This window comes from Etheostoma spectabile, chromosome 6 (genome assembly GCF_008692095.1).
Source record: "Etheostoma spectabile isolate EspeVRDwgs_2016 chromosome 6, UIUC_Espe_1.0, whole genome shotgun sequence".
Taxonomy (NCBI): domain Eukaryota; kingdom Metazoa; phylum Chordata; class Actinopteri; order Perciformes; family Percidae; genus Etheostoma; species Etheostoma spectabile.
The window spans coordinates 14,653,948-14,671,833 of record NC_045738.1 but is presented as its reverse complement, the minus strand read 5'-3'; the positions used below and the strand labels follow the sequence as shown (position 1 = coordinate 14,671,833).

Below are 17,886 nucleotides of genomic sequence, written 5' to 3'. Positions count from 1 at the left end.
CCCTGATCACAAATCGCCTGGACTACTGTAACTCATTGTACTATGGCCTTGATCAGTCTTCAGTTCGCCAATTACAATTAGATCAGAATGTGGCTGCACGCCTGCTGACAGGAAAAAGGCGCAGTGACCACATCACCCCTGTAATGTCGTCTCTCCACTGGCTGCCTGTTGTTTTTAGAATCCATTTTAAGATCTTATTGTTTGTTTTTAAATCTCTTAATGGGCTGGCACCATCATATCTATTTGATTTGGCACACTCCAGTCAGAGCACTTAGGTCCGCTGACCAGCTTTTTCCGCGGCAGGTCCTAATCTCTGGTACTCTCTTCCTCTTAACATTAGAGCAGCTACCTCTATTGAGAGTTTTAAATCACTTTTAAAAACTCATCTTCTTGCACTGGCTTTTAACATAAGCTGAGCTGTGACATGTTATTGTTGTTATTGCCTTGAGTAACATTTTTATCTGTTGTCTTTATTGGCATATTCTGTTAGGCTATTTATTATGCTTTTTATCTTATGCTGTTATCTGTATTTGTACAGCACTTTGGGGCAGTAGTGACCGTTTGTAAATGTGCTATATAAATAAACTTTGACCTTGATCTAGCCCATTGTTCATTTTTTTCTTTAATATAAAAAATAAAAATAAAAACTTTAAAACCCACTTAGATTTATTTCTACCTTCCTTTCCTCAGGTATAAGGATGATGTGCCACTGAGATTGTCTGACCAACCATGGAATTACAGCCTTAAACAAAAATTTGGTCTAAACTCTCTGGAGATCAGACGGTAGGTCACTTGCTTAAATCCCTAATTAACGCTGAAAATCTCCATGCAGAAAACTGTGGTATGAGTGTGAGGCATGGGTGAGTAAGGTGGGGCATGTGTGGATAGCAAAACCTGGCCATTGATTTACAAAATTAGATAAAACGTAGCTTTTTAACTGAGAAATTAATGCTGGTGCTGATTTGTAAGTCTGCTCAATTACGTAAGAATGAACAGTTAATTTAGTTGAGTGGTCTGATGGTATGGCACCACATCTTTCTTTATGCTGTATTTGCTGAATTTATGCTGTATAAATTATTAGCCATCACAATTTAATAAAGTATGCTACTGCTAAAAATGTGCCATTAAAGCACATATTTGTAACACTACAGATACATTTTCAGCCCCAGACAAATACATTTCCATATCCTTTAGGTGCTCTCCTGATGATGCTGGCGAGTATAAAGTGGTAGCCAAGAGTCCCCTGGGGGAAGCTATGACATTTGGAACACTTCTGGTGAACTGTGAGTAATTTCCTGTTTCATATTAACTACACCTTGTTGGAAAACTATTACAGATAATACAAAGATGGGTTACAATAAAATGGCTTCTGAGAGTTCAGTTGCAGGCTTTAAAATGGTTACAGGTCACTGAAGTAGGATATCCGTTAAATCCTCTAAGAAGCAGCAGTTGTAAGATTAAAGGCTGAATAACCAGTCCAAAGAGAATTTACACCATTCAAACTTGGTCCACACACCTTTCCTCTCTTCGAAAACATACACTGGTCTGCATCATCAACGGTATTTGGTACAACTGGTCCATTCAACACACACACACACACACACACACACACACACACACACACACACACACACACACACACACACACACACGCGCGCGCGCGCGCGCGCGCACGCGCACACGCACACGCACACGCACACGCACTTAACTTCCCCTTTGAATATCAATAAAGACTTTAAAGGGGACTGTTGTACATGCTTGAGAGATGTTCAAGCAACAACAGACAATAAATCATAGTCATGTTGTACACAATAATAATATAATGTTGCATCCACAAAATCAAATCGTATGTTATCTGTTCCTTACTTTGAATGGAAAATAAGCTGCCAGAACACATTACATACTGTATTTTACGAACGTTCTGGGAACCACAAATTGTTAGCTGGGAGTTATTTATAACCTATATGCCTACATTCTGTTTTATACATGCTACATTAACATTGCATTTTATATGATACATAAAAAACAGATCAACAAGGTTTAAAGACATAGGGAAAGTTGTACATGAAGGAAAAACCAAAGCGAAACGAATACACCAGCCCATGAACCAGCAACTTGGCACAGAGCAAAACACACACGTTAGGCCTGTGTCATCAACAACTCAACGACATGGCAGCAACAAATGCTGACATGCATCTAAAAACGGAGAGATGCAGCGATATTACAAACAACAGATTCGTTTAACAGTAAATAAATAAAGCGTAACGTTTCGTTACTCACTATTAGTTGAAGTCAGCCAGTGTTGGATTTGAACCGTCTCAGGATATCCACCTGTGATTTCTGCTGGAGTCTCTCAGCAGATAACGTTAGGCCATCTGTTTGTGAAGCGTGGCTCCTGGTTTGTTGAGTTAAAACCGTACATACAAAATGCAGCTTAGCTATGTCTTGACAGTATCTTGCAGTCAGTCTTTGTCCCGATAACATCGCATATGAGCGCTATTAACTTTTGGATAAACAGTCTAGGCAATGCTGCATAATATTTAAAGGTTCATTAGCATGTAACATACACTGGCGGTACAAGCGACTGGGGGGGGACAACAGTACCTGTCCAACATTAGCTAATTAGCTGCTAATTTTGTGGCCAGAAACTCCAGTTTTCCTTCCATTTTGCACTCCAATTGTGCCGAATTGTTCCCACGTGCTTCAACGTCTGGCCTTCCTACTGCTAGAGTAACGACATACTTACGAAATTTACATTTTTGAATTTGGCTAGCTTAGCTACTTCATTGAAATTAACGTTGGCAGCGTAGCGAAGTGCTAGTATCCACTTATCCAAAACCCCGCCCATAGCTTTGTCAAGTACTACACTTTAATGAAATAAAACATGAATCATGTAAAATCAAAAAGAGAGTGCAGTGATGCTGTTGCATACCAGATGTAACGTAGTGCGCCTATGTTTAGGCTGTCAAGGAGGAGAGGGGCCAGAATCTGTTAACCATCTCTCCAAATAGGTTAGCTACTGTACTTGGGAAAACGGTTATTTTGTTACTCTTCAACAACTGCAGCTCCTATGAGACGTTGAACGTCGTTGACTGCAACTCAAAGGCCAAGACTCATGATAGATCTCATCTGATAAATTGGCCAAATATACTAACATTATATATGTCTGCCTGCCAATGAGTAAAAAAATTTGAGTAGAAATGCCAAAGATGTTAGATTTAGGTAATTTAGAAATGTGATGTTTGTCCACTAGAGGGCCCTGAAAAGTTTCTTTTTCACTTGTAAAATGTCCTGCTCTTCATTACATATGGTCACAGCTCCCAAATCTCATAATCAAATTTAATTATCATGAATATGTTATGTTATTGGCTGAAATGTGAAAATTGGGTGGTATATTATCATCCGATTTTTAAATTTTAAATATCAAAATTGCATTACATTTGCCCCACAAATCGGCCTATAAAACAATGAAATGTTCCTTTATTTTGCAGGGGGACACACATAAATTAATGCCGACGCCACCTGCTTGGCCAAATGTGACCACATATCTGTATCTCCATTCTAATATCTCCAATCTTCTCATTGCTCGAGCCTCCAGTCATATATTTTTTCATTCTTTTTCAAGAAAGCCCCAAGGGAATGATTTTATAATGTAGTTTTCAATCCCCATTATCCTAGCTTCCATATAATTTAGATTTTTTTGCAAAAGAATCAGCACCAGACTAAAACGGTGAGAAAAACAGATCTCATGCATTATGAATTATAATGAGGACAGTGGGTGTATTGGTGACTAATAGGCCAACATCTACAGTGGGTATTCTGGCCTTTCAACATTGTGACAGAGACATTCACAATAATGATTTTTCTTTGCACCTTTTAACGGACCCACCCAGTCTTAAAAGGTGCCTGGCAGTAAAGTTCCCCAATGTTGTAGATCAATTAGATGGTCAGGGCTTTAATGATGCAATTCCAGAAATCTGCTTGTCATCTATAATTCACACGCTTTCTTCGGTTGTTAAAAATAGGTTAAAGGGAATATTAGATGTGACAATTTGCCAGGTTTGATTTGTCCGCTGTGTTTCTCTATCTCACATCTGTCTTTCTTTTTCTGTCTCCGCCTCTGACCCTTCCTGCCTTCCTCCAATCTCTCCTGCTCTGCCACCGTGCGATTCAGCATATCAAGGAGTCGTGGCTGGTTCAGAGCACTCACAGACCCCCGGTAAGTTTCAAACTAGGGCTTAATGAAAAGTGTCCCCTTTCATTTTCTCTGCCACCCTTTGAAGTTCTTCCCTCCACCAGTAAACGAGGGAGGGCTGGGTTAGCTTTGAAGACTGTGCCACAGCTCTCTGCTCTGCTGTCCGTGCTGCACCTCATAAAAAAAGATATTGATGCACTGAAATGGAGCTGCGCACAGACAATGTTTGTTTGTCATAGGAGTTTCTGTTTCTGTGTGGGTGTGCGTGTCCTTGGATGTAAGTAAGACTATTTGTGGGATAGTTGCTGCAGGGATAAAAAGACTTGCTTCCAGTTGAGCAAAAACGACAGTCATGTATATTTCATTTCAGGGACAGCAGGGGATTTACTTCGTTTTGCTCCAAGCTGTGGAGCGTCTCATATTGGCCGTGGCACTCTTTGGCCTAGATTAGTCTGCACTATGTGTGGGGAGCATGACATTTTCAGCCTGTTAAGTGCTCAGTATCTGATCAGGCATGCAAATGAGTGCTATGATGGTATTTTGCCAAGAATGGGGAGACCACAACTAGAAAAACAACAACATGGGCTGTTGTTCACATACCTACAAAAATGTGTTTACCTAAAAAGGGTCTCTTGTTGCAATGCGAATTATGACGTTTGTTTATCAGAAGCAAGTCAGAAGCATGACCATGTTTTAGTGTCACTAAATCTCTCGGGCAGGAGATCAGGGTTGAGGATTGGTCAGCAATGTTTCCTTCCAACAATTATTTATTTTGTTCATGACCACGATGTCTTAACCAAGTAGTTCTCCTTTTAACCGTGGTCCCAATTGTGTTCGTTGTCTCATTTTCTCAGCCAGTTGTAGCTTACGTAATTGAATTCCTGTACGAATATGTTTAACTGTTGTCTGCTTTTTTTGACCACTTGTGTTGCTTGCCCTTTTGGACTCCTTTGCAAAGCTGTGTCTTCCTGTGTCACATTAAAAGTTCCCACCCATCAGCAGTGACATTTGTTTGTGAAGCACCCTACAAGAAAGTACAGATGGACAAAGATACTTGGTCATGTTCCCTTAAAATAAAATTAATTCTATTACTCTTATATTTTGCCTTGACTCATTGGTAGACTGTAGACAAGATTTAAAAAAGCAAATTATGGAATTACTTAAGAGAAAGACCTATCCCTTCCACTTTTGTTTTACAATGAATTTAATGAGCTAAGAATTAAAGAATTTTGAAGAGCCGAAAGAACTGCCAAAGTAAAGTCAACCAACAGTACACACATAGGGACCAATACAGATGCAAGTCATCTTTCCTTATGCAGGGATGTCTTTTTTATTCTATTGTTAACTGTTTTGCAAAATATAAATTGTAATATTTAGGTGCAATACAATGCAATACAGTCTTCCCACGATCAAAAAATTAAGAAGCAATCATTTTTAATGAACCTTCATCACCATGTAATGTCCGTGGGGCCTCCTTGCTTCGTGAATGTGCTGAAGAATTGCACGCTGCCATTTTTAGGTAACTGATACTTGATCATATGAAGCACATCATATTTTACAACATGAATCACTCAATAAACAAAAGCGCAACTGCGGTGAATTTATCATAATCATCATTACACTGAGGGCAGGTTTGAGTGATGTGAAACAAAGATCAAAGCGGTGTGTTTTTGATGATGCTATATGCACATTCCTGGGCTGCTAAGCAGAACAAGATCATTATATAAAAAACATGTCACAGTCTCTCAGATGCCTCCCTGAGAATGGGATTGGACAAGACCTTGTGGCACACAGATCTCTCACTTCCAGATTGTATTGCTTCAGTGCTTTGATAAGTAAGAGAATGGCAGCTGAAGGAATGACTTGTCAGGACGTTCACTTTAAAAAATAATTGTCACATATTCAGCTTTTTATGGCGTCTTCTGTTGCCGGGGACACTTCTCCTCCCTCTCCTCTCTCTCATTTCACTCTTGGATGAAGCAGAGGGTTTTGGTTTATTATGGCTATGTGTGTCAGCCTAAGATGGTCTTTTTAGTTCATTAAGACCCTTTAAGTTGCTTGGTTCAGTTTCACTCCCTGCCACTAGTGAGAGAAACTGAGGAAGGAAGCGCTTGTTACAGCTAACTTGCAGAGAAAAGTGCAAGGCTGATGTCATAGCACACAAACAATGGTACAGAGACATGAGAGCCAGGTCTGGTGACACAGCAGGAGAGATGATGGAAGCAGCTCTCATCTCTTATCCAGAATCAGCATACTTCTTCCTGCCTGCAACTTACCTCAGCACATCCTCTGCTTTGGGATTCCTCTCCTCTTAATGGGTCTTGCTGCTTTCCCTTGTAGTGGCCAAAAGGAGGTCAGTGCATTTTTTTAGTGCAACATCCACCCAAAATGATTACTGTCTGGAATTTCTTTTTTCTTTTCTTTTTTTGCTGCATTGAGGCTATATCTGGATTGGACCTATTTTTTTAACATCAATTTGATCTTTGCCCAGCACCAGAAAGGAAAGTGACTGTGTGTGTATTGATGAAAAGGGCTTTTCTCCTTTTCATTTCTCTTTAAAAACCCTGCTTTTTACTTTTCTTTTACTGATTTGTCTGCCAGTTTTCCTCTTATGTACTCATGCTGTCTTTCTTCTACTTCTACATCATCATCCTTACTTACCCTTTATCTCTCTTTTCCTCCTAATTGCTTCACCTCCTCCTCCATCTTTGCTCCCCTAGCCTTGAAGCTTGAGCAAGAAGCTCAGTTTGGCCACACGTTTCCCCCAACTTGGGTGAAGGAGGGTGACAGCCTCACCCTGCAATGTACCTTCTCCTCAGCTCTGCTGCCCTTCCAGCAGGATGTCAGCTGGTTCAGAGATGGTAAGTACTGTTGAAGAGCCACTTTTTTGACAATTAAGATGTGTGCTTTAGGTTTGTCAGTTATTTTTCTCATTCTCTAGGCATCCAGCTGCATCCGTCTAGCACTTTGGAGATTAAGACACTCAACAACAAGTCCTCCATCACTTTAAAGGATGCACAAAAGGATCATGAAGGTGTTTACACTACCCGACTGAGGACCTGGGATAATATCCAGGAACACAGTGCTTTTGTCTACGTCAAAGGTGAGGACCAACAAGTACTGCACAATCCTATATCATGTAGTTTTAAAAGGTCTAATTATTCAATCGTTTCTCAGACATCAAAGTGTTTTATTATTATAACAAAAAGATAAAAAGATATTTAATAAAATGTTTTGGTAGTAATTACAGTGGTGTGAAAAAGTGTTTGCCCCCTTCCTCATTTCCTGTTCCTGTGCATTTTGGTCCACAACCTTAAGTGTTTCGGAACATCAAACCAATTGAAACAATAGTCAGGACAACACAAGTAAACACAATGCAATTTGTAAATGAGGTGTTTATTATAAGGTGAAAAAATCCAAACCAACATCATGGCCCTGTGTGAAAAAGTATTGCCCCCCTTGTTAAAACATACTATAACTGTGGTTGTCCACACCTGGTTCAATTTCTCTAGCCACACCCAGGCCTGATTATTGCCACACCTGTTCACAATCAAGGCATCACTTAAATAGGAGCCGCTTGACCAGTAAGGTCCACCAGAAGATCCTTAAAAGCTACACATCATGCCGAGACCCAAGAAATTCAGGAACAATTGAGAAAGAAAGTAATTGAGATCTATCAGTCTGGAAAGGGTTATAAAGCCATTTCCAAGCTTTGGGAATCCAGCGAACCACAGTGAGAGCCTTATCCACAAATGGCAAAGCACATGGAACAGTGGTGAACCTTCCCAGGAGTGGCCGGCCGCCCAAATTACCCCAAGAGCGCAGCGACGACTCATCCAAGAGGTCACAAAACCCCCACACACGTCCAAGAACTGCAGGCCTCACTTGCCTCAGTTAGAGTTCAGCGTTCATGCCTCCACATCAGGAAAAGACTGGGCAAAAATGGCCTGCATGGCAGAGTTCCAGGAGAAAACCACTGCTGACAAAAAGAACATCAGCTTGTCTCAATTTCTCCACAACACATCTTGATGATCCCAAGACTTTTGGGACAACATTCTGTGGACCGATGAGACAAAGTGGAACTCTTTGGAAGGTTTTTGTCCAAGTATATCTGGCGTAGAGGAACACTGCATTTCATAAGAAGAACATTATACACGTAAAATATGGTGGTGGTAGGTGATGGTCTGGGGCTGTTTTGCTGCTTCAGGACCTGGAAGACTGCCGTGATAAAAGGAACTATGAATTCTGCTGTCTACCAAGAGATCCTGAAGGAGAATGTCCGACCATCCGTTTGTGTACTCAAGCTGAACGAACTTGTTTCTGCAGCGGGCACATGATCTTAAACACACCAGCAGTCCACCACCAAATGGCTGAGGAAAAACAAAATGAAGACTTTGGAGTGGCCTAGCCAAGTCCTGACCTGAATCTTATTGAGATGTTGTGGTATGACCTTAAAAAGGCCGTTCATGCTCAAAAACCCTCTAATGTAACTGAATTAGGACATTCTGCAAGATGAGTGGGCCAAAATTCCTCCAGACGCTGTAAAAGCCTCATTGCACGTTATCGCAAACGCTTGGTTGCAGTTGTTGCTGCTAAGGGTGGCCCAACCATTTTATTAGGTTTAGGGGGCAATCACTTTTCACACAGGGCCAGATGGTTTAGATTTTTTTTCACCTTTAATATAAACACCTTCATTTACAAATTCATTTTGTTTTTACTTGTGTTGTCCTTGACTATTGTTTGATATTCCGAAACACTTAAGTGTGACAAACATGCAAAGGAACAGGAAATGAGGAATGTTCAGGGTGTTGAGCATAATGGTTCAATCCTAAACCTTTCAAATAATAGTCTGGCAAAACAATCTTAACACAAGATCAACTTACTAGCTTTTTCCAGAGCCATCATGAAGACTGTGAGATGGTTGATAGCCCTGGAATAGGCTAATAAAAGGACCTTGTGTTGAGATTGTTTTGTCACCATTTAGGGAAATATGCATATCTCATTTCTTGCTGAGAGTTAGCTAAGAAGATTAATATCACTCTGTCAGTTTGTTTAGTTTAGCTTACCTTAGCACAAAGACTAAAAACAAGGGGAACAACTAGCTTAGCTCTGTCCAAAGAAATTCCCCCATGAGCCACTCTAAAGCTCACTAATAAACATTATTATAAACAATGTTATATCTTGTTTGTGTTAAAGTGCTAAAAGAAACAAGTCGTGGTTGTACAGGGGGGTTATGTGACAGAATATTTCTTGGCCGTAATCTTTGACTTTCTGGAGTCTTGTCATCACAGACACCCCCATAAAAATGTGAAACTGCTACTTTTATGGTGTCCTTTATAATGTATATATCTGCTCTTGGGCAGACATGTAAATAGCTGTCACACCAGATCACATCAGAAAAATAGTGAATGGTGTCTCTAAACAACATGCCAACCTTGTTTCAAATTATATACTTCATTCTGAAAACCTGAGAAATGCTTTGGAGAGACCTCAAGAACTTTGCATACAAAAATACCAATATTTCTGGAGAATGGAATCATCATTTCATGTTCCAAGCTGGATAAATGGTGTTTTGACTGAAACCTTTACTCAAAACACTATTTGTATTCACCAGATTTTTGTGCTACTTTCATTTCCTGTCAGCAGGCTAGCATGATTCCTACGGTGAATTTGTTCCATCAATCAAGCTGTTCTGCTGTAGAGGGCTTGTTAACTCTGTTCAATGAAACTATATATTCTTCACAGACTGCTATTTTCTCTCGTACATTGTTTGCTGCATGCAAATAACCCAGAGAACAACTCCCACATGACTCATCAAACATTTGAAATGTGTCTGGGCAGCTCTGCAAGGAGGTTTGGCATCTTTCAATGTAATGCCAGTGCTTGCTTATGTATGCATTGCACCTCAACTGCCACAGTCCTAGTATAATGTACACTGAATCATTCATGAACTTGGTGAGCAACTATACATCAAAGACTAACACGTATCGGTCCAAACAAACACTGATGAATCTTTTTTGATTCATCTCATCATTCACCTTTAAAATCTTAGCTCAGGTCCCTCTTTCTTATTAAGAAGCTTTTCAGGTCCACCTCTAGCTTACCCAGTAGAATGTATGCCCCATATAGACTGAGTCCTTGGCAGCGGCCCGGGTGCAAATCTGACCCGGGCCCCCATTGCCACATGCCGTCCCCCCGTCTTTCTCCCCCTTTCTTGTCTTCAAACTATCCTGTCAATTAAAAGCCCAAAAATAATCTAATAAATAATCTAAAATAGGTTTTCTACCAGAGCTGGAGGGACTTATTAGTGAATCAGCAAACTTCCCTGCTTGTGGGTTTTCTCCTTCTTTCATTCATCATATTTGCATTACAAATAGGCATTACAGGAGAGCAAAGACTAATGAGAAAGGAGGAAACAGGAGGGAAGGGAGGACCACGATGCAAATTTAAAAACAGGAAAGAGATGTTCTTGATGTTGAATCTTTTTTTAAGAAGCATCTATTCCCAGCCAGAAGATAAGGTCTGGGAACACATCTGATCACTTCAGTTCGCTTAGCATAATTTCCTAATTTCTTTTTCTCCGTTCCCTTCTGTCTTATCACATAAGCTGGTTGTGATTCTATAGAGTATGTTGATTCTGTTAATACGTTACTTCTTCCAGCCGTAGCCTTAACGTTTCACATTCTGGCCCACATAATTTGGATGAGCTGGAATACATTGAATACTTCCTTCCTATCATCTGCTCATTTTTCAATCTACTTTGTTCTTCCCTCTTCCATATTTCTCATCACTTTTCTCTCTGCTACTCTTTCCTTTTTGCCCCCTATCAACTTCAGACTAATATTCTTCTTTCTGTCTAACGCCTCATTTTTGCTTATTTTCTGCCCAAAGTATTTCTTCCATTGATCCAGTCTCTCCATCTTCCTCAGTTTTTTCCCCTCTTCTAACCAATTCTCTCCTCATCATGCTGCAGATGCATCAGCTGCAGTGGTGGGAGGCCCCGCCTCTCCTCTGGCCGTCCAGGTGTCTGACATCAACAAGGACTACGTCTTCCTTACTTGGCAGCCACCTAGTGCTGATGGAGCCTCACCTGTTGAGGGTTATTATGTGGAAAGGTAAAGATTGGCCTAACAGCTTATATCATTGGATTTTTCAGCAATTCAAATTCAAGTAATTTGAGTGAAGTGAAATAAAATGACGGTGAGATTGTTAATTCATGCTTGAACTTGAAAACAATAGTTAACACCATAAGGTCTACTTAGTAGCTGTTTGCACAACCTTCAGACAGAGTTCGCCCAGTTGTCAAGGACATGTAAATGTTCAAACTTCCAATTTGCTGAGAATTTTAAGGACTTCTCTTCTTCACTTCTCTGGTAATGAAGTCTGATTATCAAGCTTATTGCAGCTCAGAATATGTATCAAACGTGCCATTACATCCACACTTGTGAATACAGACCAGTGCCAGCTTCTGTAACATCTGGAATATGATTGACGAAGGATAAAATCAGCAGAGAAGATTAAAAATGTTATTTAAAAAGGGCAAATCTCAAATCAAATAATCAACAATAATATAGAATACTTATGATTAGTTTTATGATTAATTCATCTTATTTTCTCAATTATCCAACTAAACATTTGGTGTGTAAAATGTCAAAAAATAGTTCAAATTTGCCAAGCTTACAATAAAAACATTATAATTTTGTTCAATCAGTTGGCCAAAAAGCCAAAGATATACTTTGCTGTCAAATTAGACAGAGAAAAGCAGCATATCCTTTTAAGGTGAGAAACTGGAACTAGACATTTTATGGCATTTTTGCTAGAGAAATGGCTAAAACAATTAATTACTCGTGAAAATAAGTGCCGATTGACAAATGGGTGTATTGATAGAAAGTTTATTGACTGCATTTTATTTTCCGTTGCCAAAAATATTCAGTAGATCTCCTACAGTAAATTCACATTGATTGAATCGCCAGAGAAATTCTTATTTTTGTTTGTATTAAGTCGTTTTCTGTGTTACAAGTCAACAATAGACCTACAGACTATCCTGCTAAACCTCATCTTGCTCTGCATGGTGCTGCAGAAATTGGATTGGTGCTATAAAAGATGAAGATAAAGATGGCGGTGGTGGCGGCCAGCAGTGGTGTTGTATCCATTTGGCAGAGTTCACATGAGATAGATTGTATACATGGTAATCATCAGCCTTCGACATTGTGTTGACAGCAGAGTCAAAGACTCCCGCAGGAGAACAGGTGCTGCACTTATTACCAACACCAATCAATCAGGATGGTCCTGTGTGTGTGTGTGTGTGTGTGTGTGTGTGTGTGTGTGTGTGTGTGTGTGTGTGTGTGTGTGTGTGTGTGTGTGTGTGTGTGTGTGTGTGTGTGTGTGTGTGTAAAGAGAGAAAGCTTGTTCATTAGTGCATTAGTGTTGTTAAATGCTCCTGAAGGTTTTGGTTTTTGGGTGAGGAGGAAAATATAAGATTTCTCCCAGTTCCCTAGCAACCTCCTCATGGTCAGAATACTGCACTCTTTTCTGTCTTTGTTTATTGCAAATGGCAACAATTTGCTATCGATGTTGTATAATCTGAGCTCGCATTCCATTTTAAAATCTGTTTTTACTGCATTCGGTGCAGACTGCACATTAAGTTGTTCAAACATTATGTATTTCTTCATTGTTTACCTCTAATTCTTTCTCTCTTTCTCTCTTTCCCATCACTCTCTCTCTCTCTCTCTCTCTCTCTCAGATATGACCTCGGTCATGGTAAGTGGGTGCGCTGCAATGTGCATATTCAGAAAATGTGCTACTACCCAGTGTGTGGGCTAAAGGAAGGAACTCTGTACCAGTTCAGAGTTCGTGCTGTTAACCAGGCTGGAGCAGGGCGTCCCTCCAAGGCTACCGAGCCAGTCCTCACTGCAGACCCCCTGGAACACACCCGGACCATGGGTAGACATTACACACTCTGACAGTTGAATTTATATATAAAAAAGACTGTGACATGTTACAACACGACAGCTAGAAAAACACAAGTTGGTGACACAATTAAAGCAAAAAGAACAAAACCTGACTGTTTGGTTCGGACAAACTTCATGTGTGGTTTTAAAACCAAACCACAGGACATATGATTGTCCCCATGTTGTTATAACCACTAATAAATTCATATGCTTATCTTGAACTTTTGAAAAATGTATGCAATATCATCTGGTAACCAAGTAAGCTTTTCAATCAGAAAAGCTATTAAAAACAGAGGCGTGCTGAGCTTGTGTCCCCCAGCTTGTACTTTACCAGTTCCCTAATACAAAGTGAGTGAACTAAGTAGCAATCACACAACTATCCCCCGCAGTAATGTTACATTAAAAGACACCTGTTCATAATGAAGTTCAGTTGCAGTCTATATTATTAATGCTCATACTTAACTATTCATTTGTGAGCTCATCTGAGAAGATAAATAAACATGTGGTGCAGTAAAAGTGCAGCGTGGCCTGCTGTTAATCCCCACAATTTGATTCTCCACATGGGTCCATGTAGCACTGATGATATTGGGCCACCAGAACATTTTCAATGGTCCTTGGCTTTGATTCTCCACGTCTCTTTTAATCTACTGGAGGGACATTCTTACAAAAGATTTATACATATCACTCCAAAATCTTCCATAGGTGTTCAGTTGCGTTGAGATCTGGCGACTGCAAAGATCAGCACATGAGTCACACTCATCTAACCATTCAGTGACCTATTGTGTATGGGATTCGTTATGTTTCTCCACTCATTTATGTAGATGTTTCCTTTAATTTGTGACTTGTTTGCATCTGCTACAAAGCGCATCAGCGCAGTATCAGCGAGTCATTCCTGCTGGTTATTCACCTTATCTGTCAGTTGCTGTATTTACACCTGCAAAGGCCATCAGGACCACGAGAGAAAACAGATGTGTGTACTGTAGATGTGGATATCCTTTCATACAGCCAGAAGGTTCTTGCAGCTGTTAATGCGACAGCTTCTTAATAGCATCCTGGAATGGAACTTTCTTTCTTAAAACATGACTTTTAAGGCTTTTAGGTTTTGTTAAATACATTATATACAAAGGAGGGATGAGTGTGTGTGTTATAGGGGGGACAGATGGGCTCTGGTCAAATGTTGCGGATCATTAAACACAGATGAAGGACAGACAGAAGGTTGACTTGCCGCCAGCCTGCTCTCCGTTTCTCTCTCTCTCTCACCTCTTTGTGTCTCTGGCTCTTTTACCAGTGGATGCTCCTCTACTATTAACACTAATAGTGTTATCATGGGCTCTCATATAACTTCATTACCCTGATATGACTTCCGTCTTTATTCCCTCTGCCTCCCCAACCTATCTCTCACTCCACCTCTTTCTCTCTCTCTCTTCTCTTCTCTCTCTTCTCCCCCCCCCCCCCCCCCCCCCCCCCCAGTGGTCAAAGTAGACAGAGGAAGGACGATCACCATTACAAAAGATGAACTCGAAGGTGAGAATGCAATATCTTTATTTCACCATGCATACTTCTGTCACAAAAAGATGCCATTATAACATTTTCAACCCTGATTTCAAACATCATCTATATTTTACTGGCACACATAGTGCCATCTCCTCGTCTTTAGGTTGCCTCGGGCTTGTGGCTTAATGCATCTTCATATTATATTTAACAATGAGCTGCAGTAATTGAATGGCTGAGGCATTGAACATTTCCCCCATTTGCAAGAGTGAAAAGAATGAACAGTCCCGGGTGGTGTCCTGGTAAATGCACATAATGGCCCGAGGTAGTGCGAATGCCTGTGAAGAGGGCTGATAACCTTGGCAATGTAACTCATAGACAGAGATAAAGGGAGATGAGGAGGAAGATGTGTTTGAGGAGAAAGCCAGAAAATAAATGTAGCAAATACAGTGCATTCATACTTCCTTTGTCCTGTTCCATAATGTAGCAGAACGTAGTTATGCAGGTGTGAAAGAAAGAGACAAAGCATTGGATGTGGTTTGTCGGCAGCTTTTTTTCAGGTTACATTTAAGCAAAATTGTGAGATTATTCTTCCATTAAACTTGGACTGATATTGCAATACACATAACTTCCTACACACTTTTGAAACGCTTTGTTTGACTTAATCCACACTACAATATTATATAACATTTATAGGGGTTATATCTGTGATTCTTTGACACCTTTTACAGCAGAGGTGAAGCAAAGTTTTGCTGTTGCTGAGGCTTTTTCACAGGCCCATTGTAGTGTAGTCACCAGTCACATGTACACTGTAGTGTCCAACCATACACACACTTAGTGTAGTCTGAATAACTGATGTACTCTGTACTCTGCACAACCCACAATAGAAACACTGATGAGGTTAAAGTTCCAACTTTTAACTGAGGTGTACACATGTACATCAAGAACAGTGAAAGAACTGCCGCCCTTTTTGTAAATAGTCCCCCAATGAAGGGAAACATACGCAAATAACATATTTAGAGAACCAACATTTATAGGACAAAAATATGCCTAAATAATGTCATTAAATTTCATATTTAGTTGCAAATTGTTTGCTGTCAATAAAATCTATGAAACATCCACAGGCGTCTCCCCTGGTTACGCTATGCTTGTTAATTACTGCCTTAAAGACATACAACAAGTATGCAAATATGCTTTTTTTCTTTAATTCCGATAGATACGTTAGAAGACCAATTCCACTCTTGTGTCATTAGGTATGGAGCTGGAGCCAGGAGGCAGTTAGCTTAGCTTAGCATGAAGACTGGGCTGCAAGCTGCTGGCCTGGCTTTGTCTGAAGTTAAAAACACTTACCTGAACTTTTTAACACATGTTCATATTGTTAACCAGTACATAAAAAGAAATGTAAAAGTGACATTTTGTGGTTTAAGTGGAAGTTACTTGCTGCAACTATTTATTTATGCGAACCTAAGCTAGTTGCCAACTGGCTCCAGCTTCACACTTCACATACAGACATAAGAGTGGTATTGATTTTCTCATCCAACTCCGAGGAAAAAATGTCAAACTATTCCTTTAAATATAATATAATATAATATAAAATAATACACAGTATTAGTCTAATATCTCCTGGGTTTCTTAAGTTGCATATTTAGGATTATTCTCCTGCTGTTTTGTCATAAAATAAAAAGGGATATGAGTTGTATATGTTCACCCAGTGTGGATGTGAACAATTTCAATTCAATTCAATTCAATTTTATTTATAGTATCAATTCATAACAAGAGTTATCTCCAGACACTATACAGATAGACCACACTCCAGAATTTACAAGGACCCAACAGTTCTAGTAGTCTCCTCCAGAGCAAGCAACAGTGCGACAGTGGCGAGGAAAAACTTCCTTTTAGGCAGAAACCTCGGACAGACCCAGGCTCTTGGTAGGCGGTGTCTGACGGGCCGGTTGGGGTTAGAATGAAGAGTGGCAATAACAAAAATAGAAAAAATTAGTAGTTTGTAGCAGTTCTTTTTAGTAGTTCATGGCATAGCAGGACGCTGTGCGGCATTACAAGGCACAGCAGGACGTAGCAGGACGTAAGCAGGGCACTGCAGTGTAGCAGTTGGACATGGCATCACAGAACATGGAGCGGGACCAACCACCTCACCCTTAAAATGAAACATCAGCACAACATTGATTTCAAAACAATGTGCTTGAGTGCAGAGTGTAGTACAATAAAAACTACAAACAGACACACACTGTCACACACGAAGGCTCGATGCTTCTACCAGATCAGCATGGGCCCTTTTACGGCTTCACGGCAAAGAGACCAGACTTCCAAAGAGTGAGACGGAAACAAAATATGAGGACTTTCAACAAAATCTGAACATTTCCATCAAAATTAAGTCACTTTGGGAATCATTGAAAGTGTGCTGACTTAAACAATTTGACTGTATGTTATCCGGTATACTTATGTATTAGGAATGGAGGTGAAATTTGGGGGAGCAAGGTAAATCTCACCCCATTGTGCAAGTGACTTAAATCCGCCAGACAAAGCATTACATTTCCTGATGCAAATATTTTAACAAAAAGAGCATAAAAAAAGACTCAGAAGACCAGTAATTTACATTCTCACTGAGCTTACTGCAACTATTTTTCTTCCTCCTCCTCCTCTCTTTGCTCTGAAGGTCAGGTCAAAGCTCCTTTCCCTCCCACAAATGTCCACGCCTCCGAGGTGAGCGACACCTACGTGGTGCTGAGCTGGGCCGAGCCTGAACCCAGAGGCAAGGAGCCGCTCACCTTCTACGTGGAGCGGGTCAGTCTTTACGCCCATGCACACATAGACACACAAATGTTCATATTACAATAACTCCGGGAGTTTGGTTGACGACAGTTAACCCTTTGTAACTCTCCTAAACATAACATCTTACCTTCTAAAGGATAACTTGCAGAGAAACTTGAAACTGAATTAAAATAAGTAATCCAATTTAGTTTGGTGGAAGTTGATTATTCAAGGAATGATTTTAAGGGAGCATTGCCATCTGAAATGTGAGCGTAATCACACACACACACACACCCACGCACGCACGCACAAACACACACACACACACACACACACACACACACACACACAGCTGTCTCTTTGGCTGGTACGGTAAACAACACATCCACAGTTGCAGATCATACTCCATAAAAAGAAGCCATACATTGACTGCTGCGCACACACAGACACACAGACACACACACACACACACACACACAA

General features: G+C 40.3%; 1 protein-coding gene across 3 annotated transcripts in view; it reads left to right on the top strand.

The window, feature by feature from the left end:
• The window catches only part of myom3 (myomesin 3), a 60,706-nt gene that overhangs the window by 19,162 nt on the left and 23,658 nt on the right, over positions 1 to 17,886 (top strand). For all 3 annotated transcript variants that reach the window (XR_004332260.1, XM_032517414.1, XM_032517415.1), the window contains exons 6-14: positions 691 to 783; positions 1,195 to 1,283; positions 4,175 to 4,219; positions 6,916 to 7,056; positions 7,137 to 7,298; positions 11,169 to 11,310; positions 12,939 to 13,138; positions 14,617 to 14,670; positions 17,312 to 17,439. Coding sequence is in view for 2 of the 3 variants with exons in the window: in XM_032517414.1 (XP_032373305.1) it covers positions 691 to 783; positions 1,195 to 1,283; positions 4,175 to 4,219; positions 6,916 to 7,056; positions 7,137 to 7,298; positions 11,169 to 11,310; positions 12,939 to 13,138; positions 14,617 to 14,670; positions 17,312 to 17,439 (1,054 nt within the window). In the remaining variant the exon portion in view is untranslated. The remainder of the gene's footprint in view (positions 1 to 690; positions 784 to 1,194; positions 1,284 to 4,174; positions 4,220 to 6,915; positions 7,057 to 7,136; positions 7,299 to 11,168; positions 11,311 to 12,938; positions 13,139 to 14,616; positions 14,671 to 17,311; positions 17,440 to 17,886) is intronic.